This window comes from Balaenoptera borealis (genome assembly GCF_965194805.1).
Source record: "Balaenoptera borealis genome assembly, chromosome: 10".
Taxonomy (NCBI): domain Eukaryota; kingdom Metazoa; phylum Chordata; class Mammalia; order Artiodactyla; family Balaenopteridae; genus Balaenoptera; species Balaenoptera borealis.
The window spans coordinates 88,000,610-88,016,864 of NC_138874.1; the positions used below are offsets into that span (position 1 = coordinate 88,000,610).

General features: G+C 35.4%; 1 protein-coding gene across 8 annotated transcripts in view; it reads right to left on the minus strand.

Annotated features, from left to right (window-relative positions):
- Nucleotides 1-16,255, minus strand: part of ARHGAP19 (Rho GTPase activating protein 19) — an 82,313-nt gene that overhangs the window by 31,650 nt on the left and 34,408 nt on the right. For 5 of the 8 annotated variants that reach the window (XM_082406538.1, XM_082406537.1, XM_082406539.1 and 2 more), the window contains 3 exons: nucleotides 4,419-4,684; nucleotides 3,027-3,107; nucleotides 938-1,147 (listed from right to left, as the gene is read on the minus strand). In XM_082406538.1, the coding sequence (XP_082262664.1) occupies nucleotides 938-1,147; nucleotides 3,027-3,107; nucleotides 4,419-4,684 (557 nt within the window). Of the gene's footprint in view, nucleotides 1-937; nucleotides 1,148-3,026; nucleotides 3,108-4,418; nucleotides 4,685-7,611; nucleotides 9,737-16,255 lie in introns of all 8 variants that reach the window. The other 3 variants (XM_082406541.1, XM_082406540.1, XM_082406542.1) reach the window with 1 other exon arrangement.

Sequence of the window (16,255 nt, forward strand, 5' to 3'; positions counted from 1 at the left end):
TTCAAAAGAAAAAAATCTATTTATTTTCCTTAAAACTAGAAGAGTAAAAGACTCAAGGGTAGAAAACTAAGTAAATATAGTATGGATGTTGATGCTGTGTGCACTTAGAGCCTACCACAGCATAACAGCTGTGCAATTTAAGAATGAATTGCCTACCACACAAGCATAAAGGAGAAAGAGGAAACTATTTATGAGCTGAAAATGGAACGTTCTCCAAAACACAGTAAATGAAAAAAGCAAACCACAGAACCATGTGTATAACACCCTACCATTACATAAAAAGAGAGAAAAAGAATATATGTTGGTGTTTGTGTCTAAAATATCTCTGTAAGGATACATTAGAAATCAATAGCATTGGTTCCCTCTGGGAAGAAAAACTGAGTGCTGGGAATAGGGGTGGGAAAGAGGCTTTTCACTGTATACTCTTTGAACCTTTTGGATTTTAATTCATGTGAATGTATTACCTATTTAGAAAACAAGTAAAATTATTTTTAAGATGCAAATTTCCAAGAGTAGAGATGATCTCAACTGAGGCATATTAATACTTAGCAAAAGCCTCAAACGAAGGCAAATATACCAAAACTGTGACTACTGATTTGGGTAATTGACTTGGGTGTGTCAATCAATCCAGTGAAAAGCATACATTAATTAAGCAACTAAAATGTTCACAGCACAATGCTAGGATCCATCAGGATACAAAATTAGGTAAAACCCAGACTTTATCTTCAAAGAAGTTTATTCAACAAAAAAAAATTTTGACCAAATCAACCATAACTAGCCAATACTTATGAGTATTCAGAGAGCCCAGAAATATCATGAAGTCTTAAACAATATTAACAGAAGCATTGTTGTGGGTTACAAACAACAGAATATTCCAGATGACTTTACTAAATTGAAAGAAATGTATTCACATCTCCTTCTCACCTCCTATACTCACCAGCAATTTTGAGGTGTGCATGGAAATGTTTATGTGTCAGCAGGGGCTCAGGTAATTCTCCTAGAAACATCTTCAGCAAGGTAGCAACATCATTTGAGTGAAACTCCCCTGATTCCAAGTCGATATCAGTTCCATTATTGAGAGCATCCCTTAAAATCTGCTGTCGGACACTATTCCCTGGTACTCTAAACAAACCCTCTACTCTCAAGTCTGTTCAGCATGGAAGAGAAACAGAGGACATGAAAAAGGAAATAAAAAGAGGAAATATGATTAAAATAAGTCATCTAAAAGACTACTTTATACTTGAAAGACCCTTTACAAAGAACTTGAAGGAGGTTTTTGTCTTTCTTCCCAGATTAGTTTAGAACCTACTGGCCCCTGAGGAAACATATCTGAACATCCCTGAGCACCCAGAGATCTCCCAGACTGAGAGATGGGCCACCCAGGAGTCACTGAACCTCCTGAGGCACACCTGGAAACTGAATTTAACCTTTTTTTTTTTAAATTTTCTGTTGAAATATAGTTGATTTACAGTGTTGTGTTAGTTTTAGGTGTACAGCAAAGTAAGATATATATATATATTCTTTTTTAGATTCTTTCCATTATAGGTTATTACAAGATATTGAGTATAGTTCCCTGTGCTATATAGTAGGTCCTTGTTGGTTATCTATTTTATATATAGTAGTGTGTATATTGTTAATCCCAAACTCCTAATTTATCCCTCCCCACTCCCTGAATAGTCAGAATAGGCTTGAAAAATAAGGTGGAAGAAAGCCAAATCTCCCTGAAGGCCCCTTCCCGTGGGTCATCCCAGACTTTGTTGGAGGAGCCGAGTTCATCTGTGGAGGTTCATTGCTCCTGTAAACAGTTTCCCAGCCTAAAATGAATCTAGAGTCTCTGTGCTGCCCCAGGAATTAAAACTCTAACCTATCAGATCACCTTTCAGTCTAAGAGATTCCCAGAAGCTCAGGGTCATCCCAACTAAACGATTCTTCCCTCCCACCTATATTCTAAGCTAATCTAAGGGGATAAAAAAGATGAGACATATTGTTTTGGTTTGACCTGGAAGAAGCATGAGAGTTCATGTTTTCAACTTAGGTCCATATTTCTTTGTATAACCCCCTAATTCAGGGGTCCAAGTTCAAATGCCTACAAGGCCAGGCTGGTAACAGTAAATGAATGAACAGGAACCCTAACAAACTGAGGAGCACCTACCTGTGCTCCAGCTGACCGTGTCCAAGTGGCAACAGGGCCCAAGGATGCTAGATCTTCCTATTATCCAAAGAAGTTGAAAATCTGGACTGTTTCCATTTTAAAAGACTGATAACTAATTTTATTTTTAATTTAATCTTTGCCAAACAAACAAAATATGAATATAGATGACTTAAACTCTTAGGCTGTCAGTTTGCAACCTCTGCTCTAGCTCCTAGCAAGACTGATATCTAATTTTATTTTTAATTTAATCTTTGCCAAACAAACAAAATATGAATATAGATGACTTAAACTCTTAGGCTGTCAGTTTGCAACCTCTGCTCTAGCTCCTAGCACAATGTCCCACATAGAATAAGACATAAATAAGTGTTAGTGTCAAATTTATCAAGACATCACATAAAGCCACACATTTCATATACACTCAGCTCTGCCAAACACTTAGAGCAATAACATAACCAGTATGACTACTAAAAAAGTGCAAAAGGAATTAAGTGAAGAGTGTATTTTAATCAGAGAATTCTAGAGATGAAAAGTATCTTTGGCGATAAATTATGCTCCCTGGAGTAAATGTTATAAAGGAGCGACGTACTTTTCCAGAAGAAATGTCTCTCTCAGTCAAGGGGAAATTGTGATTTCATAGACACTATCTAATGTGTATATATATATATATCTTTGAGAGTATAAAACAAATCAATACACGAGATGAAATTTAAAAGGAAATATATTTAGAAACATACCGCCTGAAATTATCATTGATTAGTCTCTTTGTTGATGGTTAATTGTCACCTAACAATTGCTAACTCAAGGATGTTAGCTCTCAGTAGAAAACTGACAATTCTTCATTAACAAAAAATGACAAAATTTCAAGTAGTCTTACTTTTGTGTAGATATTCAATCAGTTGGTATATCTGGGCAATGCCTTCCTCTGTCAGTGGGGATCCAAATATTACTCCTTTTTCTGAAAAAAAACATACAATAGAACAAGGCTATATTTTCCACAAATAGTACAAAATCAGCATACTTAAAATCAGCATACCCCTCAAGTATCTTATGTTACAGTTTAGCAAGTGTTTTCACAGGTTCAGTAAACAAAAACCTTAAAGTTGGAAGTGTACAAGAAAATGTAATGATAAAACTCTCAATCAACTCTCTGTGAGTTTAATCTTAGATGGTAGGTTCCTTGAAGGCAAAGACCATCTTCTTATTTAAGTAACAATACCTAGACTATTGATATTTAATTTAAAAACAAACAAAAAATAGAACTTAGACCCATGATTGTCAGAGCATGACAGATTATCCACCAGAGTTGGTATAGGGTCTGATCTGTTATAATGTTTAAACTTTTTTTGCTGCCCTCAGGATTTCCTAATATTTAAAAAAACAGGGGCTTCCTTGGTGGCTCAGTGGTTAAGAATCTGCCTGCCAATGCAGGGGACACGGGTTCGAGCCCTAGCCCGGGAAGATCCCACATGCCGTGGAGCAACTAAGCCCGTGTGCCACAACTACTAAGCCTGAGCTCTAGAGCCTGCAAGCCACAACTACTGAGCCCATGTGCCACAACTACTGAAGCCTGCGCGCCTAGAGCCCGTGCTCCGCAACAAGAGAAGCCACCGCAATGAGAAGCCCGCGCACCGCAACGAAGAGTAGCCCCCGCTCACCGCAACTAGAGAAAGCCCGCGCACAGCAACGAAGACCCAGCACAGCCAAAAATAAAAAATAAATAAATAAATTTATTTTAAAAAATAAATTAATTAAAAAAACAAAATAGTACCTCTTTAACATCTTATCAAAAGCAGTGTTAATAGTCATAATTTATTATATATATCACTAATAACTTATTTCTGAGAAGGCTTTTATTGGGTGATTCATAGGTATTTGCCTTATCAAAGCGTTCCATGGAATGAAAACATTTGAGAACTATTGCAATAAAAAAATGTTCAAACTTTCTTTACTGTACTCACCAGCTGTGAAACTTTGTATCTTTAATATTATTTTAGTATAGTATTAATAGGGCATGAAAATCAAGGTGCCCCTGATAACTACCTAAACTAATCATGTTATCTCTAGGGGACTGATATATATGCTTTAATTTATCTAGATCGTTTTTATAATTTCTATTAATATTACTTAAGGTTTTACTACTCATGTAAATGAAAAAATGACAAAAAGTGCTTTATAATAATAGAAACTCCTCCATGAATATGCAGATGTTCATAGTGAAGCCCAGGGAGCAGCTGAGACCTGCCCCCTTCACAGATACATCTCCTACCCTTTCGTTTGAGAGACATTAGAGACCGGAAGAATCCTGATGCCGGGCCGGCCCCACCAGGCAACTTAAGGTCCACTTCTCCCATCAGCTGAGCCAACTCAGTTCCAGGCAAGTCGATGAGCCTTGTGATATTGCTGACCACCAACTCGGTGAACACCTCAGGTTTCTCATGGCGGAGTTTCTCCACAAAAAAGTCAGGATTGAAGATAATGGGCTGACTTCGAAGGGAAGAATCATTGCAGATAACAAAATTGCAGATGGCATCACTGAAAACAATGAAACAGAAGAATCTTTGGGGGGATCATTTTTAATACGTGTTTCTCATTCCCTCTCAACCACACAATTATTCATTCTTTCTGTGGGCTAATCTACATACTGGTCTTTTGAAAACCTAATCCGCAATCTGCTGACTGCATAAAAGACGACAATTTGGGCTTGGTGCTGTTTAGGTTATATCCACCTAGATACTTAGAATTTTAGTTTAAAGAAAAGACACCAAATAGCCTCTACGATATGACCTGAATTTGCCTCTTAATTTTAGGCATTCACTGCAAGAAGATATAGATCCTTACAGCCTCCTGAGTCTAAGAGTATATTAGAACTGGCAGTCACATAGACCACTTTCCTTATTAAAACAGTCAAACCCTAAACTATTACCATTAAATTCTTGTAAAACATCAGACCTGCAGCTGTTCCCCCTAACACAGCAATGGGTAATAATTAAATTAAAGCCTTCTTGGGAGTACAGCCAGCACCGTATGGTATTTCCCATCCAGTGATTAACTGCTGACAGTAACACAGGCTAGTCGCAAATGCCACAGAAACCACGTGACAGTGAGCATGAGACTACTGAAGAGCTAAAACTATATCTAAACAGTATAGTAGACATTTTGAAAACATTTACTCTACCCTTAGGGTTCTTTGGTTCCTGGGTCCCTACACAGGCAGCTGTTTCCTTATAATCAGTCCCCTTCAACTGAGCCAGGCGCTTTGGATTCTGTTCCTCATAACCAAAAAGCCTTCACTAGAATGGAAGGCACTTACAGGTACATAAAATAGATATTAATTCAGCCTTGCCAAGGCTCAGAAATAGGTTTTATTTTAAAATCCTTCATTCTGGATGGCTCTGGCCCATTGTCTAAGTCCAAACTTTGCTCAGACAGGTTCTTCCTCTCTAAGGCACTTGAAAAAATTCTGTATTTTGCTTCTAATTTCACTCTTCTATCACTGAGTAATACCCAGCAGATATGTTCTGTTGGCCCCTGATCTTAGCTGGTTTTCCACTCCTAAATTATTTGGGCTATACTTCTAGCAAAGCTCCCCTGACTCTCAGAAATATTTTCTTCCCTATTGTTTTCTAATTTTAACATGTTACATATAAGAACTGTATTATTCCATCTCTTGTAGCAGACACATCACCACTTGTTTGTATCCATTATCAATCATCTCTAATGGCTTATTCTAATTTTCATTATATAAACAGCCATCTATTATACAACCAATGAGTAAATATAACACAAGCCAGAAAGGACAAGTCATCACATCTGTCAGGCAAAGCTGAAATCCACCTGATTCAATCAAACATTCCCACAATAAAAACAATCACAACTTAAAAGTTTCCACAACACCCTAGGTACCAAAGCACTGTTCCAGGAAAAATGATATCTCTAAACATTAAATATAACTAATCTTTAACACACTTTGCCAATACTACATGGATCTTTTTTTTTTTTTCTGGCCACACCACATGGCATGTGGGATCTTAGTTCCCCTGCAGTGGAAGCACGGAGTCTTAACCACTGGACCGCCAGGGAAGTCCTACATGGATCACTTTTAATATGGTATAATGAAAACAAGGCATGGGTAAATTTCAAAGTTCATCTCTACTTCCTTGAAAAGTTATCACGTAATTTTAATCAACAGCCCAAATCTTCAGTTGGTGGCTACTAAATTTCTTTTCTCTAAAATGATAACATAAGAATTTACATAAAAATTAAAAATTATGAATGTGTATTCTCAAGCCAAAAAGTCATTAAAGAAAGAGAACTTAAAATGCTGTTTCCTCAACCTTTTTATACACTAAGGTTATTTTTCCTGTATAATTTTTCCTGTATAATCATTGGCAAATGATTATAATACAAGCCAAATAAAATCAAAAGCAATTTCATCCTAAGCATTGACAAAGCCTTTTTTTTTAATGTCAGCTTATTTCAGTCAAGAAATAAGAGTCAATAGACAACTATTACTTATAATCACTGCCAGTGAGAAATTACTAGTCTACTGAGAGAGCCAGAAAATCATGAAATGGGTTAGCACTGAAAAGAGTCTTATAATTTATCAGATCTAAGCTTTTATGGATGTCACATCCCTTTTAATTCTGAAAAACAGAATTCAGATCAAATTAATTCTAACATATAAATGTACATGAATAGCATCCATTATATTCCTAAAGTAGAAACACATACATACATATAACCTCCAGATCTTTAGTTTCTTAATATCCAGAGTAAGACTCAGTTGAGATTCCAAAACTTATATCACAGTTGACCTTCAGGCACTAAACTGGATCAAATAGACAAGTAGAAAGGAGACGGAAGCACAAAACCCTACTACATCGTTTCTCAACAGAATCCTTTCCACCTTGCGGTCTGCTCCCTCCTAAATAGGTAGAATAGGTAGGAGAATAAATAAGTTCAAGGCTGCCCCTACCTATTCACAAGGGACACAAGAAAGAGATACCTTAGGAGTCCTAATACACAAGTAACAAACAAGCAATCTCAGTTTCTTTTCCCCTTCTGCTTTTTCTCCCCTTCCTTCCCATAATCATTCATTTTTGTTTTGTCTCACTTTAATTTCTTTAATCTAGTTCTTTTTTTTTTCTTTCCTCTTCTTCACTTTTTCTGAGTGGAGCATGTGGTAAGACAAAAAGTAAGGGAGAGAAATGGTTTAAAAAAAGGAAGTAAAATGGAAGATAAGAGATGGAAAAGACAGATACAGTAGGTTATGTTTTTAAATTATCCCCATATCACAAAGTCCGCTAATCTCTTTCCATGGAATATATAGTACCACAATATAAAGCTGAGAATATCACAGAACATGGTCAAGAACTTAAGAGAAGTTCCTCCTCTACAGTATCTAATTTTAAAACAAACTCTAAGTTTGTTCAAGTTTAAGAAAAAAATTAATTTCTTACATAAGTGCTGAAAGCTTCTGATGAGGCATTGGTAGATCGAAGAGACAGGAAAAACGCTTTCTCCTTGTTTGTTGTAACAAAGAAACCTTCCTTTCCCTGCCCCATCACAGCCTACACAAATTCCAGACATGTTAGAGGACACAAGGGCACATTATGGGGCCTGAAAGGCAGTACTTATTAGGACTCTAACCACTCATCTGCAAGTAGGAACAAAACAGAAATTAAAAACTGGACCAAGTTAACTGTATTTGCCAACATATAGATGAAACGCAAGAGTAGTCTCCCATCACACTGAAAGTTGTATTAGACAAAACAATCACACAATATAAACAGTATAAGGACAAGCAGTTTTATAATATAAAAGGAAGGGTGATCCCTACCTCACGTCATACACAAAAAATAAATTCCAGACAGAATAAGGATCTAAATATGAAAAGCCAAATTTTTTTTATTAATTTTTATTAATTTTTATTGGAGTATAGTTGCTTTACAATGTTGTATTAGTTTCTGCTGTACAGCAAAGTGAACCAGTTATACATATACATATATCCATTCTTTTTTAGATTCCCTTCCAAAAAAGTCAAACTTTAAAAAGAATAAATTAATGAGGCAGAAGAAAGATTTCTTAAACATGACATAAAATGCACAATCCACAAAGAAAAGATTGAAACATTTAACTACATTAAAATTTTAAATGTCTGTTCAACAAATAACATTATAAACAAAGTTCTCAAAAAATGAAGTCACAGTGCCTCTGGAGAGAGGAACTGGATGAAAGAACAGGAGTGGGAGAGAAACTTTTCACTGTATGCTTTTTTGTATTTTCTGGATTTTTGACTCATGTGAACATACTATCCATTCATAATAAATAAATAACAAATAAATGTAAAACTTTAAAAGTAATAATAAAAGACAAGCCATAAACTGAAAAAAACACTTGTTATGCATATAAAAGGATTAGTATTCAGAATTTATCAGTATACCTAAAATTTATAAGAAAAATACACTCAAAGAAAATTAGTCAAAAGATATAACCAAGTAATTCATAGAAGAGGGGTCTAAATGACTAAAAAACATGAAGAGAATCTTAACTTTAGAAGTTATCAGGGTAAGAAAAATTGAAAAATGGTATCTTTCCCCACCCATCATTTTGGCATAAACTATCAAATTCAGGCTATATCTTCTTATTCTTAGTTTGCTAAGGGTTATTTATTTATTATCATGAGTCTGTGCTTAATTTTATCAAAATTTTTTGACAATCAAATAATTTTTCTCCTTTATTTTGTTTATGTAGTGAATGACACTGATTAATGTTAAACCAACTGGGCATTTCTAGAATAAACCCAATATTGTAATGATGTATTATCATTTTTATATATTACCAAATTTAGTTTGCTAATAGTTTGTTTAGGTTTCTCCATTTATGTTCATAAGTGAGATTATCATGGAATTGTCCTTTCTTATATTGTCTTCATTAGGTTTTGTATCAAGGTTGTGCTGGCCTTACAATGTGAGTCCGGGAGTGTGTCCTATTTTTCTGTTTTGTTTTTTTTTCTTCTGTTTTCTGAAAAAGTTTATGTGTCATTTCTTCTTTAAATGTTTGATGGAATTGGCTGATGAAGCCAACTGGACTTAGAGTTTTCTTTGTAAGGTTTTTAATTATATATACGCAATTTATTTTGTGTTACAGAACTATTCAAATTTTCTATTTCTTCTTGTATTAATTTTGGTAAGCCATATATGTCTAGGGATTTGTCTATTTCACATAAATATTCAAACTTTACTGCATAAACTTGTTCATAATATTCTCTTAGGAACTTTTTAATGTGTCCAGGTTCTGTAGTGATGTCCTCCTCCTTGTTCCTGATATTGGTAATTTACGTTTCCTCTCTTTTTTAATTTATGAATCTTATTAGAGATTTATCAATTTTTATTAGCTTTGTCAAGGTTCCAGCTTTTGGTTTTACTGAACTCCTCTATTACATGTTTGTTGTTTATTTCACTAATTTCTGCTCTTATCTTTATTACTTCCTTTCTTCTTTACTGGATTCAGGATAAGGTGGCACTGCAAATCGGTGGGGAATGAATGACTTTTTCACGAAATGGTGCGGGGACACGTGGACATCTATAGGGGGGAAAAATGAAAATTGACACCTATGTCACTATACACAAGGTCAATTCCAGGTGAATTATAGATCTAAAGGTGAACAACAAAACAATAAGCCTACTAGAAGGTAATATAGAAAAATATATTATTGAACTCAGGGTGGGGAAATAATTTTTAAATAACACATAAAAAATATTAACCAAAAAGAAAAAGATCAATACAATTGACTTCATTAAAATGAGAACTTGTGTTTATCAAAAGACACCATTAAGAAAGTGAAAAAGAGAGTGGGAAAATATATCTACAATACATACAGCAAAAAAAAAGGCTCATATCCTGAATATATGTAGACTTCATATTAATCAATAAGAAAAAATAAATAGCCTAATAGAAAAACAAGCATGAGATTTCCATAAAATCTCATTTGAAAAACTACTCAATATCATTAGACATCAAGGAACTGCAAATGAAAAAACAATGACAGGGCTTCCCTGGTGGCGCAGTGGCTAAGAATCCGCCTGCCAATGCAGGGGACACGGGTTCGAGCCCTGGTCCAGGAAGATCCCACATGCAGTGGAGTAACTAAGCCCGTGGGCCACAACTACTGAAGCCTGCACGCCTAGAGCCCATGCTCTGCAACAAGAGAAACCACCGCAATGAGAAGCACTGCAAAGAAGAGTAGCTCCCACTCGCCGCAACTAGAGAAAGCCCGCACGCAGCAACGAAGACCCAACGCAGCCAAAAATTAATTAATTAATTAATTAATTATTTTTTAAAAAGACAAAAAATATAGTGTTTAGAGATACAGTCTCCAATTTACAATGGTTCAACTTACGATTTTTCAACTTTATGATGGTGTGAAAGCAATATGCATTCAGTAGAAACCGTACTTCAAATTTTGAATTTTGATCTTTTCCCGGGCTAGCGATATGTAGTACAATACTCTCTCGTGATGCTGGACAGCAACCATTCTGTACCCATACAACCACTGTTTTTTCACTTTCAGTAGAGTAGTCAATAAACTACATGAGATATTCAACACTTTATTACAAAATAGGCTTTGTGTTAAATGATTCTGACCAGTTACAGGCTAATGTAAGTGGTCTGAGCATGTTTAAGGTAGGCTAGGCTAAGCTATCATGTTCAGTAGGTTAGGTGTATTAAATGCATTTTCGACTCCATCATAAATCAAGGAAGATCTGTACTTGCTTAAGTAGCAAAATTGTAAAGAGAAGCAAAGATGTATTTACCATTCAGGATAATGGCTACCGTTGGGGGTTAGTGATTATGAGGAGGCCAGAGGCCATAAGGGGAGTTTCTAGGGTGCTAGCACTGTTTTTGCGATAAAGTATTCAGCTGGGGGAAAGGGGAGTGGTTCATTTGAGGTAAATCTGGAAAACGTTAACGTTTGTTGAAGCTGGGTGTTAGAAAGAGTATTGATTATATTATTACTTGTATGTATAACCAACATCCTTCATGACAAATTTTTTTAAGAAACCAAGTAGTTTTGACCTAAGTCTTGCTACAACTTGATGTAAATATCACAGAAAATCAAAGTACAGTATATACTAAAGGTTAATTTCCTCATCATAAAGGTTTTTGCATAAATGTCTAGAACCAGGAGAATTAGTAGTTAAGTATACAGGCATACAGAAATAGCAAGGACTCCAGTATTTAAATGCATATACTAGGCAACTATCCCAAAGAGTAATAGAGGCAAGACCTACCCCTCAAAAAGGATATTTTTTATTACCTATAGTCTGCAATGATTACTTTTACCACTAGATGGAACTCTACATGTAAGGTGATATGCTTAGTGAAAGGACTGGAAACAAAATTCACAGCTGAAAAATCAATTACATAAAAATGAAATGCAGGTGCTTTTGAGGCATGTTGAACCCATGAATCTGCAAAATTCAAGGCAGTGGGAGGAAAAAAAAAAAAAAAACCTGTATCCTGCAGATGTATCTTTTGGCTGACTACTACCAAAACTACATACCCACAAAACTAAATGTTTCCTCCCTAGTGAATTGCTTAACTTGATTTGTTCTCCAAGAACCACAATCTTGGCAACATCTATCAAAATATGAGCTATATTTAAAGTTGTCTAAACCTGACTTACCACCCTGAGAGAAGTATGCACTCTCTTACTACTTTTTCAACCTCTGGCTCTGAAACATGGCTTTAAATGTGTCACTTTATTGGACAGCTGTTAGATATGAATAATACAAGTATTAAAGAAGAGGCTATTATTCTTCCCTTTTTCTACATGCCAAAGTTAAACTGGTATTATGAAAGTTGTACATAAAAAGAAAGGATAAAAGTAGGCCCCATGTGTCCAAGCTGGCAGGGTTTTTATAACAGAAACAGTTTAAAATTGATGAGTAGTACCACAGTTTTTCAGGAAATAATATCCAATTTCTTAAACAAAAATTTTGAAACACTTGCATCCCAAGATCTGCCCTTAAGAGTAGCTGTCCAAGGTTTTGTAATATGGACCTCTTATCACTAATTTAGACTCCAATCATCTACAAAAAATATATTTGGGGCTTCCCTGGTGGCGCAGTGTTTAAGAATCTGCCTGCCAATGCAGGGGACACAGGTTCGAGCCCTGGCCCGGGAAGATCCCACATGCCGTGGAGCAACTAAGCCCATGCACCACAACTACTGAGCCTGCGCTCTAGAGCCCACAAGCCACAACTACTGAGCCCGCATGCCACAACTACTGAAGCCTGCGCGCCTAGAGCCCATGCTCCGCAATGAGAAGCCACGACAATGAGGAGCCCCGCGCACTGCAACATAGAGTAGCCCCCTACTCACCGCAACTAGAGAAAGCCCGTGCACAGCAACAAAGACCCAACACCGACAAAAATAAAAACAAATAAATTAAAAAAAAAAAAAATATATATATATATATATATATATATATATATATATTTGGCCCCTATATTTATTTGATCCCAACTTGAACTAATTTCAGACTACTAGAGCAACTTGATCTGAATGAAAGTGGCAGATGAAGGAATTCCTGATTGCTTACCCTCTTAACCTAAACATTTTGGAAACGTGATCAAGATTTTGCCCTATGAAATGACGATGGAAAGTTCTCAGTCAAGAAGGCTAATTATTCTTCCTCTGAGCACCAATAACACAAGTTTATTAACATATATTCAACTTGTCAATTTTTATCCCTTTGGGTGTCACAAGAATTAGTATTAATTCTGTTGCTGCCACCTCCCTTACTTTTTCTCCCCCAGGCTGGTGTACAATTGGAAGAAAGTTTACTTGTGTTAGAAAAGTAACAGCAAAATTCCCTATTCATTTGGAGAAAGTTCTATAGGATGCTTCACTGACAACACAGTGTCTCTCGTATCATTATCTTAAAGCTGTTTACCCCTCAAAAAAGTATAGTCAAAGCTTCAGGAGACTATCTTTTCCTACAGACTTTAAATGCCATGAGCCTCAGGCAATTAAAACCAAAGTATTTGTACCTATGATCAGATTAGGTTCCAAAAGACTACTTCTAAATCCACTTGTTCCGAAGTCCAGAGTGATATTAATACTATCCTAGAGACAGCTACTGCTTTTGCTCTGGCATATGACTTGTTCGTATCTATACAACTTCACATATTGAAAATTCTTAAGAGCTTTAATCTCTTAGTCAGTATCCTACGAAACTAATCGTAAGTCTCTTCATCAACCATCATAAGAAGGTGAACTGCTTTTCTGAGGCACATGTTAGCCAAACAAGAAATCACAGCCACTCACATGTCATTTAAATTCCAACTAACCGTGATCTACTGAGTGCTTTATAATTTTAAGAAACTGTAAAGTACAGGAACAAGAAACTAAACTAAGTCTCTGGCATCCAGAAGCTTAAAATTCACTAAACACTACAAGATACTATTTTTTTTCCACTATGTCTGTTTTCAAAAATACAAGTGGTCAATTACAGGTGCAATTAGCACATGGGCACCCAGAAGGCCCCATGAGATGACTTTAAAAATTGGGTTGTGAACAATTTTTCTTTTATTGCATTTGCACATAAATGTTAGTCTTTTAAGTGTCATTATTTTAAACAGATCTTGGGCATTTGCTAAAACTCCTTTGAAATTGGAAGCAATTATGAGACTTTTTTCACTGTAGTAAATCTTAAGCAACCACCACTTTGGGGAAACACAATACACTTTCCCACTCAGCACTGTGAGTGACACCAACTGTTGACATGATGAGATACTGAAAAGACGGATTCTAATATATGAGATTTTATGGTGCATGAAGTATACAATACATTTGAAATGAAATTTTTACAATTTAAATATTCCAATTTCTTTTCAACACTTTTATTTCTTAACACCTAAAAAGAATCTATTGTGTCAGTTAAAATATTTATGCTTTAATAAATTTAGGCTTTATCCTCTGTACAATTTTTTTTTTTTTTTTTTTTTTTTGCTGAGTGCAGGCTTTCTCTAGTTGTGGTGCGTGGGTCTCTCACTGCGGTGGCTTCTCTTGTTGCAGAGCACAGGCTCTAGGTGCACAGGCTTCAGTAGTTGTGGCTTGCAGGTACCAAAGCACAGGCTCAGTAGTTGTGGCGCACGGGCTTAGTCGCTCCACAGCATTGGGATCTTCCCGGACCAGGGCTCAAACTCTTGTCCCCTGCATTTGCAGGCGGATTCTTAACCACTGTGCCACCAGGGAATCCCCCCTCTGTACAATCTTAATATACATACCCTGGGTTCAAATTTTCAATGAAAGTTTAACACAATGACATAACTGTATGTTTCACATTGGTGTACTTATTTTTAATATTCAAAAGCCATGTTTATTCGATGAAAAACACGGATTGAAAAATGATTGATCTCTTGCTTAGGGTCATCCTAACAAATGAAGCAGACTGAACAGAAGATCTAATTAAGGAGAGCTTGGTCACAAGGACAGCAGCCACAAAATGACCTGACCAAAAGAAAAAAAATAATGTAGACCTTGTTACTTGAGTGAAGAAACTATTAGCACAACCAATGCAGGGATTGTAGGGATTCCAAAATTCAGAAAACTTTAAAATGCTAAATAGACTTAAGCATACAAAAGCTAGCCATATTTCAAAGGGCTTATTATAGTGCATGTAGTGTTCTCTGATTAAAGTTTGACTTTCTTAGAGAGCAGAAAGTGTTTGATAATAACGTCAAGAATGTTACTAAATGATATTCCTGTACACTTTCTTGGTTTCTCATCTTCCCCTAATTGTTAGTTTCCTGTTATTTGGTGAGTTTTTCTTTGGTGTCATTGTTTTTACTTACTTGGTTTTATCCTTGTAATTGTGTTCAGCATAAAAATAAAACAAGTGAAGAACTTCATTATATAATCCCAATGTCATTCTTTAGTTACAATTCCTAAATTAATGAGGTTCCCCCCTCCCCAAAGGTATAAGTAAAACACATGTAGCAATTGTAGCTGTCATAGGGCATGCAATTACAAATTTAATATTAAGAACCACGCACGTGGTTTCTATATTTCATTCATGAATTTTTTTTCTCTTTTCATTGATACTGATAGAACCCAACTGAGACATCTCTATCTCTAAATGGACGACATATTATTTTAAAGCGTGTCAAATAATGTTTTACTTCTTTATTATAACACGTTTCAGAAACTTGGACAAAGATCAACCAAATCATTTTAATTTTCTATGGTGAAAAATGAATGGAGCAAAAAAAGAAAATTAGGATAATATAATCAGGAACATTTTTGAAATACATGTAGCTTTACATGGTATGTTGGACAATATTTTCTGTTGAAGTGGAGAAAGTTTATCTGTTACAGCTTGGCTCAGATCATTATCGTATTTTGTAATCTTACTGAGTCCCAAGAAATTTGTTTTATGCTATGTAATATACCCTGGTCAGTAAGCAAAAGAAATAAGGCCCAAACTTAATTAAACTTATATGCCTAATCTATATACCTTTAAAGGAAGCATCTCATTTTCATACTTATGAGTATACATAATATTTTAATTACATATTAATTCTTCTAAAGCTTAAGGGTTAATAAATACTACAGCATAACAAAACTCAGCTGGCAGGAGATTGAATTTTTCTGTGATTCTAACTTTTCATTCTTGCAATAACAAAAAACTGGTGTCTAGCTTTCAGGTAATAGTTCAGCTTGACAAATCATCTGTATTTAATTTAATAACTGATATTGTTATTTATGTTTTCATCTGATTATCTTAAAAGCTGTGGCTTTATACAGTGTTATAGTTTGATACTAACACATTTCCCATTATAAAATGTACTGTCATTAACTCACTCCATATTTAAATAATTATTTATAAGGTAAATCGCAAAACTTGTGAGCTTCTGACAAACTCACTCTTTTTTTACCCATCACTATAGTTTTATACTTAACTACAGAAAAGAACAATGGTTTTCCTACAAGATTTTAAGTAGTAGCTAAAGACTGTAACACGAAATATGATACAAGATCATTAACTGCCAAATGCATGGTACAGCCAATGAAAGCTCTAAGAATTCAGAGTTA